At 35.1% G+C, this 18,477-nt stretch overlaps 2 protein-coding genes across 4 annotated transcripts in view; one reads left to right on the top strand and one right to left on the bottom strand.

The window, feature by feature from the left end:
• Positions 1-483: 483 nt before the first annotated feature.
• sbr (small bristles) lies at positions 484-11,737 on the bottom strand. The gene is made up of 12 exons (XM_053752570.1): positions 11,591-11,737; positions 11,383-11,469; positions 10,609-11,226; positions 10,251-10,441; positions 10,055-10,164; positions 7,371-7,407; positions 6,529-6,654; positions 5,375-5,496; positions 4,832-5,000; positions 4,228-4,392; positions 3,605-3,798; positions 484-3,118 (listed from the first exon to the last, which is right to left on the bottom strand). Exons 2-12 carry the CDS (start codon positions 11,444-11,446, stop codon positions 3,019-3,021), a joined length of 1,896 nt encoding a protein of 631 aa, XP_053608545.1. The 5' UTR covers positions 11,447-11,469; positions 11,591-11,737; the 3' UTR covers positions 484-3,018.
• Positions 11,738-13,191: 1,454 nt separating this feature from the next.
• The window catches only part of mnb (minibrain), a 152,838-nt gene continuing 147,552 nt past the window's right edge, over positions 13,192-18,477 (top strand). For all 3 annotated transcript variants that reach the window (XM_053752896.1, XM_053752900.1, XM_053752898.1), the window contains exon 1: positions 13,192-14,207. In XM_053752896.1, coding sequence (XP_053608871.1) covers positions 14,144-14,207 — 64 coding nt within the window. In that variant the 5' untranslated portion in view covers positions 13,192-14,143. The remainder of the gene's footprint in view (positions 14,208-18,477) is intronic.

Raw genomic sequence — 18,477 nt, forward strand, 5'->3', positions numbered from 1 at the left:
TTTCGCGTGAATACTCACTAAACCACTGCTTTATATCATCGGAGACAAAATATCAAAGCAAAATTGCAATTGACGACCTCGGTGGCGCAGTGGTAAGGTTCTTGCCACTGAATCGAGAGGTCCCGGGTTCGATCCCCGGTCGGGTCATGATGGAAAATTATCTTTTCCTGATTGGCCCGGGTCTTGGATGTTTGTCATATATGTATATGTTATAAAATATAGTATCGTTGAGTTAGTATCCCATAACACAAGTCTCGAACTTACTTTGGGGCTAGCTCAATCTGTGTGATTTGTCCTAATATATTTATTTATTTATTTAAAATAAAATCATAAATAGGCCCATTTATTTGGTAGCGAGACAGTGCACTGACCCACACGAACCATTTTCAAATGTGTTCAAAGCGCGAAACTTTAAAAAATGCTAAAATAAAATAACTTGTACATTCAAAGATGTAGATTAAGATTAAAATAAAACTAAAAACATCAATATAAACAGAAACTTGTATTCATCATTCATTTTAATTATAAGTCTTAACTAATTGGGGCCCTACGCACCTCCCCGACCGCTTCGGCTTTACATGTTGGTTCAGTTCAGAAAATGGCAGTTCTCATTGGCTTCAGATTTGGTGAGCCCTGGTACCCGACGACTAGCCCACAAGGGCTCCACCGCTAGGGTGCCTCCAAGGGGTTCCGCCGTCATGTTCAGGCTACAACCAACGGCCGAATTTCTCAACATGGCCGTGTTATAATGCGACACCAGCGCCACTGCCGAAATATGAACACACCGATTGTTTGGCCGAGCGTGTCGAAAACCCATAATGAAAAAATATTTAAATTTTTTTTTGTCATAGATAATTTACTCATATTTTTTTAAAGGAACCGAGACTTTGTTATTTTACAATCTTCAAATTACGTAAGCGCTTGACTTTAGCGCGAAAAGTAATAAAGCTAAACTATACAATGTTATTCCCTAAACACACAAAATATTAGTTTTTTCCAACCAAATCTATATAAAAGCCAAAATATAGTCTAAAGATACGGTAATTATCATTTAAACCTTAATATAATTTAAACTAAATTAACAAAACTAGTAAATACAAGAATTTGCATTTGAAAAATTATTTTACATAATATTATGTAAATAAAGTTATTTTATTAGAAACAGCCAAATCGTAAAAACTAATAAGTAATAACGATCCAAGATACATACATCAAACAACAGCGAAAATATTAACAAAACTCTTTATCTAACATACAAAGAGACTTCGTTATATGTGATCAATATTAGTTGTTGTTTTTTCTTATTTTTATTTTTATAAATTCATATTAAAAGGATCGAGGCGACAATCGTGTTTTTTTTTTCGATAATTTGGAAATATAAATAGGTTTTTAAAAACAAAACATCTATCTTTTTGAACGACAGCATGGCAAAATTCCAATTGATCAAATATTAACACTTCTCTTCTTGCTCCAATGTCAAATGTCATTAACAGTAAAGCAACGTATAAAAACTACTGTCAAACCGCCACTTAATCGGTCTGCGATGGTAATTGGTCGGATTAATAAAGATGGCGGATTGACAAGTACTGTCAATGAGGGTTATCGTTCTTCGCTTGCTAATTGACGCCACAGGCGAGTGATGTCTCGTTCATTATGCAAAACAAGTGTGTTTAAATTTATTTCTTTTGCCTTTTACACGGACCTTGCTCTACACCACACGTTAGCCCTCATCAGGTCAGTTTAGCTTCGCGTAGAAAATATCTGTTCAGAGATCATAAATATACTTGTACACTATCGAGATAAGATATAATAGGATACACATTTTTGAGCGATTGAAATAGGTCACATGTTTAAATGCAATTAAAAAATCGTTATTATGCTCTCCTCGATAGCTGAAAACATGCATTTGATATTTCTTTTTAGAATTATAATGTAAATATAATTCATAAAGGCTTTGTGAATACCGTAAATATCCTATATAATAATTGTTATTAAATAATTTCGAAAAAGAAATGTCAAACGCGTCTTTTTAACTATCTAGCTTCTGTTTGCGGTAATTTTTACACGGATTAGAGCAAATTTTGAATGGCAATAGATACAATTTGCCTCTGAATATTGAAACTTATGCCCAAACGTTACGGTACATTTTTTTTATTATCTACTGATAAATACACCAATCAAAAGTAAGAAAATGTAGGTTTAAATTGTTTTCATGGTGCGAATATAGCGTTGGAATGACGCGCCCTACTCTCGCACTTTATGTACAAAAGTATACTATACGAATACGCGTACTGTAGAGAGGGGGCGTCAACTCAACTTAGAACAAGTCTACAACTTTAAATGGAGTTTTTATCTAATTTTCTAATTCCACACATATGGGGGATATGGAGTATATAGTATATATACTATACAAGTTGTAATTAGAATAATATCACACAGTTTAAACTTTATACAATTGTTAGTTGTTTTTTCTTATAAACAAAGATTAGTTTAATATTCAACTGTATAAATTTGTTGCTTATTTTTGAAGGAAAACTTTAGAAAATTAGTATACTTAAGAAATTATATAAATCAGTATAATATATAGGTTATAAGTTTTCTTCTTTCATCTTCCGGTCATCACGTCTTCTATAGATAAACATTATAATTTTATTAATGTTTTCTTTATATGTTATTCATTCAGCCATAAGTTTATTCACGTACAAATAATCAATATTTTCTTCAATTTTACCATTTTATATTTCAGTATTATCGAAGATTCATGACTTTGTCAACATTCCTTGTTTTTATGACGATCTCTACTATCTTCCATAACTTTCTACTAGACATTTCACTTTCAATCCAGAAATCATTCTCAGACTTAGAATTATTTTATTTCTTCTTCAACATCGAAGATCTTCAATCATTGATCACTCAATAACAATTTTACGAAAAATCTTCAAATCTTCTTCTGTACAACGAAACTTTTTTAAAAATAATCTTACACAATATTTACACAGCTTACGGTGCATTGTGGGATCATTTGACGAACGCCTCCGGCGGTATTTTCCCTTCTGTCTGCAGTTGGTTGAAGATAAACAACGCTCGCTGGAAATCCCATCCCGTTTCTTGTAAGCAGCTGCAAATAAATAGATTACGGTTATATCTTTATGAATCAACTACCCAATGTTTACAACAATCATTGAGATTTTACAAGTGTTATTTTCCATAACATATTTATTCAAAAAGTCTGATAGCCAAAGTAGATGGCGCCACCGTGCATCCATACATATTATAAAACAAAGTCTGTCTATTCGCGTTAAACTAAAAAAATACTGCACGGATTTTCATGCGGTTTTCGCCAATAGATAGTGTGATTACTGAGGAAGTTTTAAGTGTATAATTTATTGTATCCGAGCGAAGTCGGAACGGGCCACACAGTAAATTAAAAACGTAAGGATTTAAAAAATAATAATTACAATAAAATGTTAAACCGCCGAGTGCAGATATATAGATGAACTCTTCAGTGCACCATTTATAAAGAGACGTAAATTATAACAAAGTATTCAAACATAAATGGCGCACGTTGCACGTTCACTATCACACGAAGAAGCAGAATACTAACTTGATGCTCCAATGGTGGTTCATGCCAGTCTGCTGGCTCAGCATGTTGAGCATCACGTTCTGTGCGTCGCCGGCGGGCGCTGCGCCGGCGACGGCGGAGGGGCAGGGGGAGGGGGAGGCGGAGGAGGGGGAGGGGGCCGCGGCGGCCGGCGGCGGCTGGGCCGCGGGGGCGCCCGATGAAAACGCTTTCTCTTCCTGAAAGACAAGTACGATTATTTTTTAAATATTAATGACAAAAAAAAAAACAGGGACTCATCGGGAATCGAACCTACGCCCTCAGGACAGTGAGAGACAGTGAGAACCGATATTCGAATAAAAACATTGGCTCTGTGTTTGCCATTTCACTATATGTCAGAAACAATAATTTATGTAGAACTAGATATATTTTGTTTTCATAGGACATAATTTTTACAAAAATTAATATATAAATTAAAAATTATAATCATAAATAAGAGATTCCAGGACGTCGCCGCTTGGAAGGGTTCCAAGAAGACGATAATGGCAATCCTTTATACCAAGTAACTGCCCGCTCTCGGATCGCCCGTTACCTCACCGAGACGCGCTATCTCAAGTCAAGAAAGATTTTGCCTCAGGATCTTTGAATCAGAATAAGATCTGTCGGACCTGTTCATCGGCGGTGTTGGTGATGTACAGCATGTCGTTGATGACGCAGAACCCGCCGCCGGAGTTGGGCACGATCACGAATGTTCTGTGGAACGAACGCATCGGGCTGCCGGCGGTCGTCGTCTCTTTGAACACGCCGTTCATTGATAGCACTATCATTGTTGGCTGTCGATGAAAAGTTTATATATCATTACGAGTACAGTCAACAGCACATCAAGTTACCCTGAATGATATATGACGCGGTAATAGCGGCGAGGTTTAAGTCAGTAAGTTGATGTGATGTTGACTATACAAAGCTAAATTTTACTTATTAATTTTCAAAGGTGAAGTCTGAGGCTTTTTCTACAAAATAACCAATAGGTGATGCAGAGAGAAATGAACATTTTTAGTGTGAGTGCAAGTGAAGGAAACAAAACATTTCAAGTAAAAATTAATACTATAGTCGTTGAATTCAGGCAGGACGTTTGTAAAATAACAGCTGAATCTTCAAAACATATCTTTTACGCTGACAAGCTTCGCGGAATCACAGCAACGAAAGTAATCGGGAACGTCCGGACGTGAGAGAGAGAGAATTGTAAGTGTACATCTTATGGTAAGTACTTGCCGTAAAAACCAGTAAATCAACAGCGAATCCCATTAGATCGTGCGTGGTCTTGGGTAGGTCTGAGAGGAACGAGACGACTTGCAGTCTGCCGTTCTTCAAGTATCGTCTTCTTGATTCTCTCTCCGATACTCTTATTATGTTACGACTGCTCGATAAGTATGCGTTCAGTCTGGAAGAGAAAACACCTTTTAGTTTACACCATTACGGGCTCCAGCAGAAGAATGCAGGTGACAAATCAAACCAAATCAGTGTTGATATCGATATTGTTCAGAACAAAAAAAATATTATTGTCAAACCCTCGTCAAGATATAGTAGAAACTATATCCATATTTACCAACTAGCAGCCCGTCCCGGCTTCGCTCGAGTAAAACCATAATAAATTACACAAATAAACCTTCCTGAGAAATCACAATATCTGTTAAGAAAACCCGCATCAAAATCCATTGCGTTGTTTCAAAGATTTAAGAATACATAGGCGACTTTGTTTTATAGATACTATGTAGTGAAGTGATTGTTCATTTTTATTTATAATTAAGCACATACCTAGTGTTTGGAGAGTTTCTATTATCATTAGACAGGTAGTTGGCTGCCATAGACATAGTCGCGTGTTCATGGTAGGCTTCCAACAATGGCTGTCGGGACTCTGAGTCGTATATCGCGTAGTACTGCAAACGAAACGTTTTTTTTAGTTTATTAGTTACAAACAAAAGCACGTGTGGCGTGAGATTCCGCCCTAGAATAGGACCACTCCATATCCTACCGTTGATGTCATGAGACTCAGGACGGATAACCTTAGCAGCTGTAAGCAACTATAGCATTCCCAAGGAGGGTTAAAGTGGTTGTAAAATCACAGTAAGCTTCGAATAGTTTTTGACTATAATTCACTTCATCAAAATACTAAGCGATTTTTGGAAGGTGAAGTGTCGGAAGTTATACGACGTTGTGAAAATCCTTACTTTCTGGAATCTTGAAAGACTGAAAATGATTTTTCTCACATATCTAACTAAATAGTTACGTATCTTCAAATGTTATTTTTTTACGATGACCTCAGGCTCCGCGGCGTCATAATCCCGAATGACACCGGGAACTCGTGCCATGAGTTACAAAAGCACAATAATACAAATATTTCGTCTTTATAACGTTGGTATAAAAGAAATTGTTAGCGATAAGGCCGCCTTTTACACAATTTATCGTATTTGTGTTTATTTTGTACTTATGTAAATATGTATAAACTTCTTTTTGAGTGTGTTATTGCTAACACTGGTGTCAGATTAAAAAGTAACTAATTAACAATTAATTCTAAATTCTATGTAATTATTATGAACGTTTACCAATACAAGTTTGTTAGACAAATTAAAAAAAACCCCCCGAATTTAATGAAATATTAATTTCGCTACAACTTTTGAACGGCTGAACCAATTTTTATTAAAAAAAACCCGGCTAAGAACACTCGGGATAAAATTATCTATGACACAAAAAACTAAAGGAAAACCGATTCATCCGTTTGGGAGCTACGATGCCACAGACAGACATATTAAACTTATAACACCCCTTTTTTTGCGTCGGATGTTAAAAATAAGCTACACAACACACTAGCGAGTACAAAATTGTTAAAGTTGTCGCCATAACCGAAATCGGTCGGACAACATCCGCCATTTTGATGTAATTTATTTATAAAGTATTGTTGTATAATTTACCTGAGTAAGGAACTGGCGGACCAACTCCTGTCCGGAAGGATCAGAGAGGAACGACTGTTGTCGCGGAGGGAGAGTGACATTTTCTGTGACGTCGAAGCCGATCGCGGGAGGCAAGTCCACGCCGTCCTGTTACCATGGAAATTTGGATTAAGTTTGGAGTAAATTGCGAAAGGAGCGCACATTTCAAAGGCTATATATTTAAAAGACTTAAGCCGCAGACAAAATGCGGTGCGCGATAAGGCGCCTTGCGCCCGCACACTAACACCACATCACATATAATAATATAACAACAAAAATATTTTAACAGATTATGCCACACTAAATAAATTGATTGGAAAGTATTATAGTTTTCTATAATACAATGTGGTCACAGTTGACTAAACGGATTTTAGCGGCCACCGTTTTCGATTTACATTGTGTAATGGAAAAACATGATGGTGGCGCTAGTGTGCGGGGGACCGCCTTAATAAAGCGCCTTAACAGCGACCTGAAATCTGCCAATTACTTAACATTACGCAATATTAATGAACACGGATATTTGACCAATTTGTAAAGTTTAATTTACTTGACAAACTTATACAGCGATTTCTTCACCGGGCCAGATATTGCCTTTGTTCATTATTTGCACAATGTAATAATTGTCCAGGGGCCGGCTAATGCTAAAGCCCGGTTCGCATTTTAATTAGTGTCAGTGCAGGTGATAAGTACACAATCTAGACAAGCTGATTAATGCGAGACAATATTATTTCTATTTAACACTCGCACATACACTAATAAAAATGCGAACAGGCCCTTAAAAAATGAATGAATGAAATAATTGAGCAGCCTGTAAAAAAACTCACTAGTCTCAGCAGCTTCGAGAACCTCTTCCGAACGTCGCTGTCGGGAAAAAGTAATACAACTGTCAACAGCTCTGTAACTCATAAACTTGTTAAGCCGATAAAACATTCAACATACACGAAACTTTGTTTCTGTACACATGCTGAGAAAACTTAAGGCCATAGTCAATGTAAAGTATGTCTAGAACAGACGCTTTAAAGATGACACCCAATGAAGTAGTGCAAATGTACTATGTACCTTTAGTTTCTCTAGAAAACAAAATGTCGGTTGATATGACATTACCCTGCCCCCCTCAACGCGCTCGGGGCCATTTTGTACACCGGGAAAGGAAAACAAAAACATTGTCGATGCAAGTGAACATGTGTAATGAAACAATATTTTGTGTAGACGATTTTGTTGAATATTAACATGATTTTGTTGATTGTGTAAACCCAGATTTATTTACATGAACATAATATGCTCTTTGCACAGTCAACTATAGCAAAGGACTATTACATTGGAACTCAAATCAGTTAAGTTTATCTAAATGTAAAAAAAAAGAATTTACTTGAAACTTGTACAAAAGTGATATTGGAGCGACGTCACTATTTCTAATGCACTAAATAGGAACTAAAAAAAATAGTGAACCACGTAATTAATAATGTAATGAATCAAAATGACATTAAGTATCATATTAATTATGCATATAAGTTAAAGCATACTTTAAGCTGAAGTATATTTTGTCACTGTCCCACTTTACAATATTTGATATTGACAGTATGAGACAAAACATAACTTAGTATGCTTTATCTTTTTTATGAATAAAAGGGTAAATGTATAATGTGTAATACTCATTCACTTATACATTTAATTATATACATATAGTGTGTGAAATATTTAAATTATTTCTTTTTGTAAAAACACTGTAATTGAATATTCATTTTCCTAACAACATTCACTTTCAATTTTTTCACAACCTAAAAATGTAAGAATCTGTAGACTGAATGCCTTACGGGATGATGCCATAAGACTGAACAGAAAATGGCAAAAAGCTTCTTGCCATTTTGATGGTTAATTATTAGTAAACCATTCAGCACACAGTTTTACATAAGTTTTGTAAATCGAGACCTGGATACCTGATTGCTATAGTCAACTGTACAAAAGGCACTACGAAAAAGAAATCATTCATGGTTGTCAAATCATAAGTGTTTTATAGATATTAATTATCATGATGGATCAACTTTTTTATAAAATGATCAACTCTTAACAAGTAACGAGTATTCTATGCAAATGCTAAGTATTAAAATCGTTCAATGTCTAACAAAATAAATGGAAGAATTTAATGGACAATTCGGGCACAAAAAAAAATTGTAACAAGTAATTTTGTTTTACCGCTTTTTCCATTGATTTTGTCAAACCCTAGTATTTCAATATAGTTATTTAAACTCAAGTAATATGCCTGAAATTGAAAAGCTTAAAAACTTATAAAAGAGCTTACTTATGTCATTTTCAAAATATATCAGCACTTTTCTAAATTTGAAACGAAAATTACTTGAACTCAGGTTATAAATACAGTAATTTATATTTGAAATTCGTACTTTCTTAAATTTTAAGTAAACCAAGATTAGGTGTTGTAATATTGTTTGAGATACTATCTTCCATGCACTTCGCTAAAAATCTTGAAGTAAAATAACTAGCATGTGAAGTAAATAACACATAGGTACATATTTATTGACTTATCTTACAAACCCTGTGAATTTGTGTTATCCTAATGACAAAGTTTCTTAAATTCACAGTAATTTAATAAAAACAATATAATACATAAATAACATGATTCTGATATCTTATTTAACCATCAGGGAATAAGAGTATGGAATAACTAATTTATTAATAAACATTTCATTCTCTTATTATGCTTGGAGTAGTTTTTCTTTGTTTTGTCCCTCTCTCTCTTTCCAGTATATGACATTGAAAGACCGAGACAATATAAAGAATAACTGTTCCGAGGCTAATCAGAGAACAACGTTTTTATTAATAAGGGGCTAAGTGTATAAGAATGAACAATGATGTCTGTAATTTGAATTGAAAGAATTGAACCAACATCCACCACATGGCCTAGTGGTTAAACCGCTAGGTCGTAGCAGGTGCGGTTTCTGAAAACAGTACACACGATCAAAAAGTTACGCGAATAGGTTAATAAACAGAGTTATAGTTATGACATTATTAAGTAAAATATAACAATATTGTGTGTAAAAACTTTACTGCACTTTTGAAAGTAATTAAAGAAAGAAGTGCTTCAAAATAGTGTGAAGAAGAATCAACAATATTTGGCATTTCAAAACATTTTGATTTACAATTTGATTACAAATATAAAACATGATATATCATCACATTGTTCAATAAATTTGAACTTAGATTTTTATATAACCCTTTCTATTAATAGGGTATGCTAGAATTTTATTGGGATGTGAACAACGATACTGAGAGTAGATGGTTTGTATATCTTTTCAATCACAACCTCTTGCTCTACATATTTGCTACACCATAAATCTACTGCATCAGGATAATATTTGCATAAAGATGAACTGCCACAGAAATTGCTTCATACAATTAAGTCACAATTCTTTCTGGGCTAATCATACAGCCAAAATAATTTTTACCAAGATCAAGATTGGGTCCAACCAATCCTTGTACCAATAAAGATTACCTGATGTAGACTTCATGGTCGTTAAACCTGTTCACAAGGGGATTCCCCTTAAGGTACAGCTCCACTAAGGGCAGGGCTTTCAGTGGGTCTAGCGATCCAACTGATGGTATCTGAAATAAAAAAGATGATTAAAAATCTCTTCAAAATGCATAAGCCATAAGACAGAAATCTAAAAATTATGGTAATTCGTACACACCCTATTGTCTCCCATATACAAAATTTTGAGGTGCTTGAACTTTGTAGCTAGAACCTTCAAATGTTCTGTGCCATGAAGCTTGTTATCGTTCAGGTTTAGGGCCTCGAGGTCTGGAATGTGCTCAGCAATAATATCCACCACTGCCAACATAATCATTGGCCGGAAAAGTGCACAGAATACATCTTGTAGTTCTGGAAATTAACATATAAAATTTTATACATTCTTGAGATGGGTGATAGGGCAAAGGCAGATTTAATACCGAATAAAATGTATTTTCTAATGAGGCTAGCATAGTCACATACAACTGAAGCACCGACAAAGAATAGACTAAAAAAAGATAACTAAAATCAGTATTTACCTGGGTCTGCATGGAATTTTGTTAAATCTAGAGCTTTAGTTGCAGCATTGTATCTCTTCACCATAGCGGTCTTCATTTTCTCCTTCATTTCAGCATCAATCGTCACAGTTGGTGCAACATTACGAACAATCACCACCAATTTGAAGCCATCATTCATAATGATCTTTCTGTCTGCATAATACAGCTTCTCAGCAATTTTTACATCATCCACATAAAATACTGCAGAGTTCCCATTCACTTTATAATAGTGTGGGATGAAGATCTCCGGTGAAATGTAGCTTAGTAACGCTTTCAAAACAACATCTTTTTCGTGCTTCGCTCCATATGGTATAATAATTTGGTACCATGGCAATAGACCTGCTATGAATTTTTTCTTAGGCATACCATGTCCTCTCGGAGGACCAGATCCAGGTGTCGTCATCCGTTTACCTCCTCGACCTCTGAACACTCCTTTTCGGCCTTGACCTTGACCATGGACAGGTCCTCCAGACATATCAATGTCATCATCAAGCAATAATTTTGCATCATTCCAAATACGGGACTTATTCTTTCCTTTGAAATAGCCGGGTTTAAAACTAACACGCCTTGTGTTGTTGGAATGACCTCTATCATCATGTTCTGAAATAAATAACCATGGTCTGGTCATGTATAATAAAACTCAAATGTCAAAAAAAATATTTCACTCTTTGTACACGTACAAGACGCCATATTCTATCTGTACAAAAACAAAAAAATACCACGCCAATGTGTTTGTTGTACTACTTCGCAACTTACCAAAATGGTCATAAGACGGCTTTAAATTTCTGGAATTACCACGTCCACCTCCGCGTTTTGGCATATTGGACAATATAGCACAGAGTCCTAGAAGAATTATTGTATAATTTACATTCACGATAAGGTTAATTATTACACAAGGCGAAATATCAAAGCAATGCTGTAAGGTAGCAGACAAGCTAAAACGCCTAATAATATAAACACTAACTTTGAGTTACTCCGTTATTAGTAATCAATTAATAATGAACGTTCTAGTTTATATTTAATGCCTTGAAATAACACTTTTTTAAGAAATCTAAGAAAATCTTAAAGTAATGACGTTCTTTCACTAAAATGAATGACGTCACGCACGTTTATGTCAACTGCAAACTACTACCAAATTGATCTGAATTTCTACCAATGCAAATGTTTTAGAAAGATGTTTTTGAAATATCAGTTTCAATATTTTAAAAAAATAACTGCTAGGTCTTTGTCTTAAGACGTAGTATACTTAAATTTCTTTTAGGTAAATAATGAAGTAAAGTCTAAAATCACATATTTGGTTAATAATGTCAGGCAGGTCAAAGAAACAGATGTATGTACACGAAATAAACTATTCATAAATCAATATTTTTACTTTCTGAGATGGACTGCACCTAGATCTAGCCAATCTTAAGCAGGCTACATCTAATTCTAACCATCGAAGACCTAGGTTAGACATAGGTCTAATCGGCTAAACTTAGGTGTAGCCGGACTTCGGGGTACCTTTTCAAACGCGACCTACCACTTATGTAATAACAACATTTTATTCTCTATTTACATAGTTACCTAAATAAAGGTAACAAAACATTCACTTTAATTTTGTTAAAAAAATAATAAGTACTTTATGATAATACTAGCTTCGCCCCGGGACTTAGCTCCCTTGGACATTTCGGGATAAAAGGTACCTTATGTGGTATTCCAGGTTATATTCTATAAAAAACTTTATTCGGCTAAATAAAACACATTTACATATTATGTTTACTATGCTAATAATGTACTAAATTTGATGACAATCGGTCCAGTAGATTTTGCGTGAAAGAGTAACAAACATACATATATACACACATCCTCACAACTTTCGCATTTATAATACTAGCTGTGAGCCGGGGCTTCGATCCCGTGGGAATTTCAACCTATTCTACCCGAGTACCAAATTTCATAACAATCGGTCCAGTAGATTTTGCGTGAATGAGTAACAAACATACATTCATACATCCACACAAACTTTCGCATTTTTTATATTAGTATAATATGAATAGTAGGACAAGCGGGTGGGAAAATGTAAATATCACTGCTGTATTTAATTAAAATGTTTTTGTAAATTATTTAACTTTTAGCTTTAAGGTATATAACAGTTTTTTTTACTATAATATTCTTTCAGTGTGGTGGTTTGCTCCGCCCTTCTCCTAAGTAACGCTGCCACAACGAGAAGAATTTTGTAAATTAGATATATTACTTTTCTACCAATTCGTATAATATTTCTTCTTACTAGCAATATTAAAGAAGCCATCTTTCATTTTGAATTTTTTTCCCTTGTCTATGATATGCGTCATATGTTTCGTTTTACATAACTCATGGTTCAATCATTCTGAAGTTATTTAAGAAATACTTCCAATTAAAATAATATCCTAACTAATAAATATGTCTTTACAACATTTAGCTCCTTTTTATATTTTATAATATTTATGTCAATTAACTTAAACTAAGAAGTTTTTTAGATTTTGGACTTTGGTAACGGAACGTTGAGGAAACCACAGCATTTAAAAATAAAAAGATCATAGACAAAGTTCGTGTGCTTTTCGAGTCTGCCATGTTTTGTCCTATTTGTCGCGCTTGATCAACGCATTCGCGTTTTAGTGTTTCAAGCTGTTATTTTCTGTATGTTACGAGCGGTGTTTTGTTTACAAATAGTGTAATTCGTGGTGTCGTAATTATACTCGAAAACTTTCGATCAATCGATCATTTTGCTACCTCTGTGTGCGACAGTGTAATTCGTATTTCAACAATTTTTAGATTCATCAGCTAGCTTGCCTACTGCTTGCAGTCTAATAAATTCCGTCGTGGTTTTTTAACGTTTGTATTTGCCTCAGTGTTTTTACTGTTAGTAGATTCTATCTGTGACGCAACCCACGTGCACTTAATACAGCGAGCATCTCATGCACATTTGTTATTATTTTGTTCGTGAGTTCGATTTGTCGAGTAGTTAGGTACTTAGTCGGCATCGGTTCGTCGGAGTGAAATCGCGCGGCGCGCTTGTCTCGCATTGTCGCATCGGACAGTCGGATTACGTATTGAAATATTAGACGGTGATATCTGAGTGAATTATTTTGTGCGATGTTGGTGTGGTAGTCAGTTTGTGCATAGTGCACACGTGACAGAAGCACGGGACGTCGGTTTGGGTGTCAGTCGGTTGCGGTCCGCGAGCGCACGCTACAGTCCGCTGCAGTGCGGAGCGCGCGACTTTCGAGGTGAATCACCGCCGCCGTGTGATCGTGCTTGTTTACCCGCGAGTGCATAAGTGCGTGTATACATAGCGGAAGTGTAAGGCATGTGCTTTGTTTGCCTCTGATGACATCGCCGTCGGCTACGGCGGCGTTTCCTATCGCGAGTGTGTGCTAGATATGCTCATTGGGTTATGAGTGTGTGACAAAGTTATAGTGTAAGGAACCTGGAGCCCCTAGACGGAGTTGGGCCCGCCGGGGCGGCCCTGGTGCTTCTTGGGGCTCCGCACGAAGGCAAAATGGCTGCGTGGAACCGCCACCACCACTTCAACATGCTAATGGATGAGAATGCCAAAAACAAACGTAAGTATTTAACATGGTTATTTAAAAAAAAATTAAAGTTTGATGATTAGATGGAATGACAGCCATTACCCAAATATGAAAAAAAAAACAACAGGGAAAGTTGATGTTCATGATAAATAACATGAACATTTTATTTACAATGTAACATAATTTCTTCACTGAAGTGATAACATCTGTCATATGTCTAGCATTTATTTTAGTATTCTTCAATTTCTGTTAATAACTATATTAAGATTTTTTATCTTTCTGGGATTCAGAATATATAAGCTGAATCAGGAAGAGAGGCCTTTGCCCAGTACTTGATACTATTAAGCTATTAAAAAAAAAACATATATTGAAGATAAATAATGTTTTATTTGTGAAGACTACGGGAATAATACATAAAAATGCATAGTTAAAAAAAAATTAAGTGCAACAATGACTTCCTTTAAGCTACCATGCAAAAATTAAGATTACAAAAATGTCATTCCATTCAGTCAAAAAGGGGAAAAAAATATCTAAATAGTGTCAAATTTAGTATTTAAGAGTTCCCATATTTTGGAATTATATGAAGTGATAAACTTTATAAAGTGACACTATACAAAGAAATTTAACTGTATGTATAACATGGCTATAAACTATGTGCAGAGAGTATGTCTGGAGGATACTTTTGAAATCAAATCTTGAACCTTGGGTCCAGTACCAGTAGGAATCCCGGTACTAGTTAGTGATAGTAGAACCATGATGAAATAAACCAAGTATATGTTAGTAGCTATGTTGTTTTTTAAGGTCACTGACTTAAAGCTAGCGACTAATAGGACATTATTAAGTGTAGTAAGTAAGTAAGTTAAAAATAGATGGTGGGATGAAAAGTTAAAAATAGATTTAACATAAGTACCTATAACTACTCAAACCAAAACTCACCCGAGATTTGTTTGTATGATACTCCGGGACACTCAATGGCTCTCATTTTAATAATAATGTCAGATTACATATGGGGCCCTTACAGGCCAGTATACATTATACTAATTGTAAGAAGAATGTAAACATATTAAATGTCATTTAGTAAACTTACTGGGGTCTTACAAATTCTATTGGAACTTCTACAGGTGGCTGTACAATAATTTGCAACACAATTTGTAATGATAATTATGGCAACTTATCATTGTTTACATATTAATGAAAAACTAAACTCATGCTGATGAAGCCATCGCAAAATAAGTTAAATTCATTAAATTAAATACATCCAAAACTTAATATTACTTAAGTAATAAGGTCAATACATGATCAATATAAAGGAAAAAAATATTATGTATTTTGCCTAGTACAAATTTCACAATTTACAAAATATCATATTTTGTTACACTTATTAGTTTGAATTGAAATGTGATGAATTTTCAATTCTAAATATTGTATCTTAGAAATAAGTATACATATACCTACATATAGCATCCTTTTGAAGTGACAATCTACTATAATATACAAGTACCCATGTTCACATCACACTTTACAAAGCCCTTCCTTAGTCACAACACGATTTTCCGCCGGTAACCATCCATTGCAGGTAGCCGACCCATGTAGCATCATTGAATGCACAGGACCCCCTGTGACCTGTATATGTGCCCTACATCCCTTTGCCCTTATTTCCCTGTGCACCATTGGCTGTCACGGTTACATAGATCGGCCCTTCGTTTACATTGTACCACGTCTATAATTCTACATAATCATATCAATTGATTAATTTGCAAGGAAGGTATTTTTATACTTTTAGCATGCGAGAATTTCTAACGCAAGTAAATCCTTTTGCTTAAAAGAAATCCACTAAATAGTGTTGAAAATGACGCAATTAGTGAATAACAGACATGCGGCCCACTATTTTTTTTACTTCCTTAGTATGTTTTCAGGATTCCATAATTCATAATTCTCGATTTGTTACGGTTTATTGACATATCACGATTAGTATCACGGTAGATCTAGTTGTTTATTTCTTAATTAGCCTTTATATTTACAGTATACCAAATTGGTTAGTGGGACATACATACTTAGGAAGGTACGGCAAATGTATCTTGTTTTTCGTTTTATGTGCACTTCAAGTGTACTTTTGAGTTAGGTACGTTTTTCGGCGGTGTTTGTCAAAGTATTTTTCTTTTTCTGAGTCATAAATAAAAATAATCTATTTAATAAATTGTCATAATACAGTGTAAAAGTCCGGATATGGTGTAGACTGTATTATAAATTTTCTAGTTCATTTTGAAAGGAATTACGACCGGTCACTATACAGAAACTCGACCCTAAAATTAAGTCTTGCCCTAACTTTAACCCAATTTACTTCAACCCTCGCGTTGGTCGCATTGGCACTTTATAAGATAACACGCCTTTTATACTCATCTCCCATCAATTGGGGGCATTAGGTTGGGGTACAAGCAAAGCTTCTGATAGAATTAATCTATTCATTGAAGTTGTTTACATATGGGTCGATAGCGAGTGCCACCGGCCACCTCGTGGTCGAATTTCAGCGGTAAATGGAAATAATAATCTCTGGCGGCAAAAATATTGCGTAGTAGATTTACTGTTTACAAACACAGGATTACTTTTCCTTGAAATACGTACCTAGCGACACATAGTAGCTGGGTGGCAAGGTAATAGGTGTGACGTTCCACGGGTAAGTGACCTTATAGACGGTTTCTATTTTTGATCTGAATCGTTTTTGAGTACCACAATACAGAAATATGTGTAAATAACAAAATCCATACATAATTTACCTTTATCCGTACAACATTTTAGTTAGATATTTACAAACATTGACAGAATGGACGAAATTGACGAAATGCCTTTTCTTCTAACACTAACGCCTTGTAACATAGAAACAAATATTAAAAAAAACTCGTTGTTATTGTTCAAAATATGTCCTATTTATCACCTCAAAAATATCCGTGTCATTCGCCTAGTGACGTGTAATAAAGTCGGGCGAGTCAGTTCAGTCCGCACACCACCCACGCTCTTGGCACAAAATCGGGGTACGTTGCATTCTCCCGTTCTAAATAACACAAAGATACTGCTCCTAATACCCAGTTTCTGGGAAATCCGGGCCACTCTTTATTTACACACGTGACTAATTAATTGGAGATGAGTGTCTGGACTTATCGTGGGATTTGGTGTGTGTGTTGGCTGAGACCATAAATTTGACACTAGAATTTGTTGAACTGATGTCTCGTCGCACTATGTTTTATTTTTCAAATTCTTGATACTGGAATTGTTATCAAAGAATGTTCAACGATTTTCTTCATAAGTTGTTCAATATTTATCTAAATAATCCCATACATGTAACATATATGTGTCTAATATAAATTTTATGTCATAAGCCTGCATGTTTATTTACTCATAAATAAACTCATTTGGCAGTAACAATTTCCCTATTTGTACATTATAATTTGTTTACTCGCCATATAACAAATCGTCTACTTGTCTACAAGAAAGTTTCATCATTGAGCCTCGAATAGAATTATTGTTAGCGCTCGAAAGTTACTAATTGCCTACTGGTTTACAGTTTAGTTTCAAATATTATTTGTTTGCCAACAGTCGTCTTCCTGTTCGTCTGTCTCGCTCTTAGATAGCGTTAATTGTAATCAGATTTAATCGAGAAGCTCTCCCCTTCTCATTATTTCGTAAACAGCGGTTTATTATTTACCTATTTGAATTCTGATCCATAATCTACAACGCTGTTAAAGGAATTATCTCTACGCAATTACAGTGATCGTAATCAATAATAAGATCGTAAATCTTTCATGAGTCTAACTCCAAATACTTTTATTAACCTTTATAAGACATATATAAGACCGCTGCTGGAGTTCGAGTTCGAGTACGTTATCTGGGACCCTTACTTCAAAAAAGATATTACACTGATTGAAAATGTTCAACGAAGGGCAACTAAATTAGTCAAGTCACTAAGGAATAAAACATATGAACAGAGACTAAAGGGACTAAATCTCTTAACTTTGGAACGCCGCAGACAGAGATGGTGTCTCATCGAGAACTACAAAATATTACGATGTACCTAGTCTGCATCATCTGTTTAAACTCTCGGAAAATAATAAATTAAGAGGTCATTCCTTGAAACTGTGTCGCACATCGGCAAAAAGAAAACCGAAGAGAATTCTATCCAATCGTGTGGTTCGAGACTGGAACAAACTCAATGAGAATGTTGTCGCTGCACCTTCAGTCAACAGTTTTAACAACCAGTTGGATAACATCTCCAAACTTCAAGACACGCATGCATCAGCTTAATGAGCTG

The sequence above is a fragment of the Plodia interpunctella genome, chromosome 12, assembly GCF_027563975.2.
Source record: "Plodia interpunctella isolate USDA-ARS_2022_Savannah chromosome 12, ilPloInte3.2, whole genome shotgun sequence".
NCBI lineage: Eukaryota > Metazoa > Arthropoda > Insecta > Lepidoptera > Pyralidae > Plodia > Plodia interpunctella.

Bases quoted from the DNA above. Each gene is read 5' to 3' on its own strand.
- sbr (XM_053752570.1), bottom strand. From the start codon at position 11,446: ATGCCAAAACGCGGAGGTGGACGTGGTAATTCCAGAAATTTAAAGCCG. The intron at 6,655-7,370 runs GTGAGTTTTTTT...CCATGGTAACAG, and splicing joins TCTCGAAGCTGCTGAGACTA to GACGGCGTGGACTTGCCTCC. The intron at 3,799-4,227 runs GTCCGACAGATC...CTTGTCTTTCAG, and splicing joins CCAACACCGCCGATGAACAG to GAAGAGAAAGCGTTTTCATC.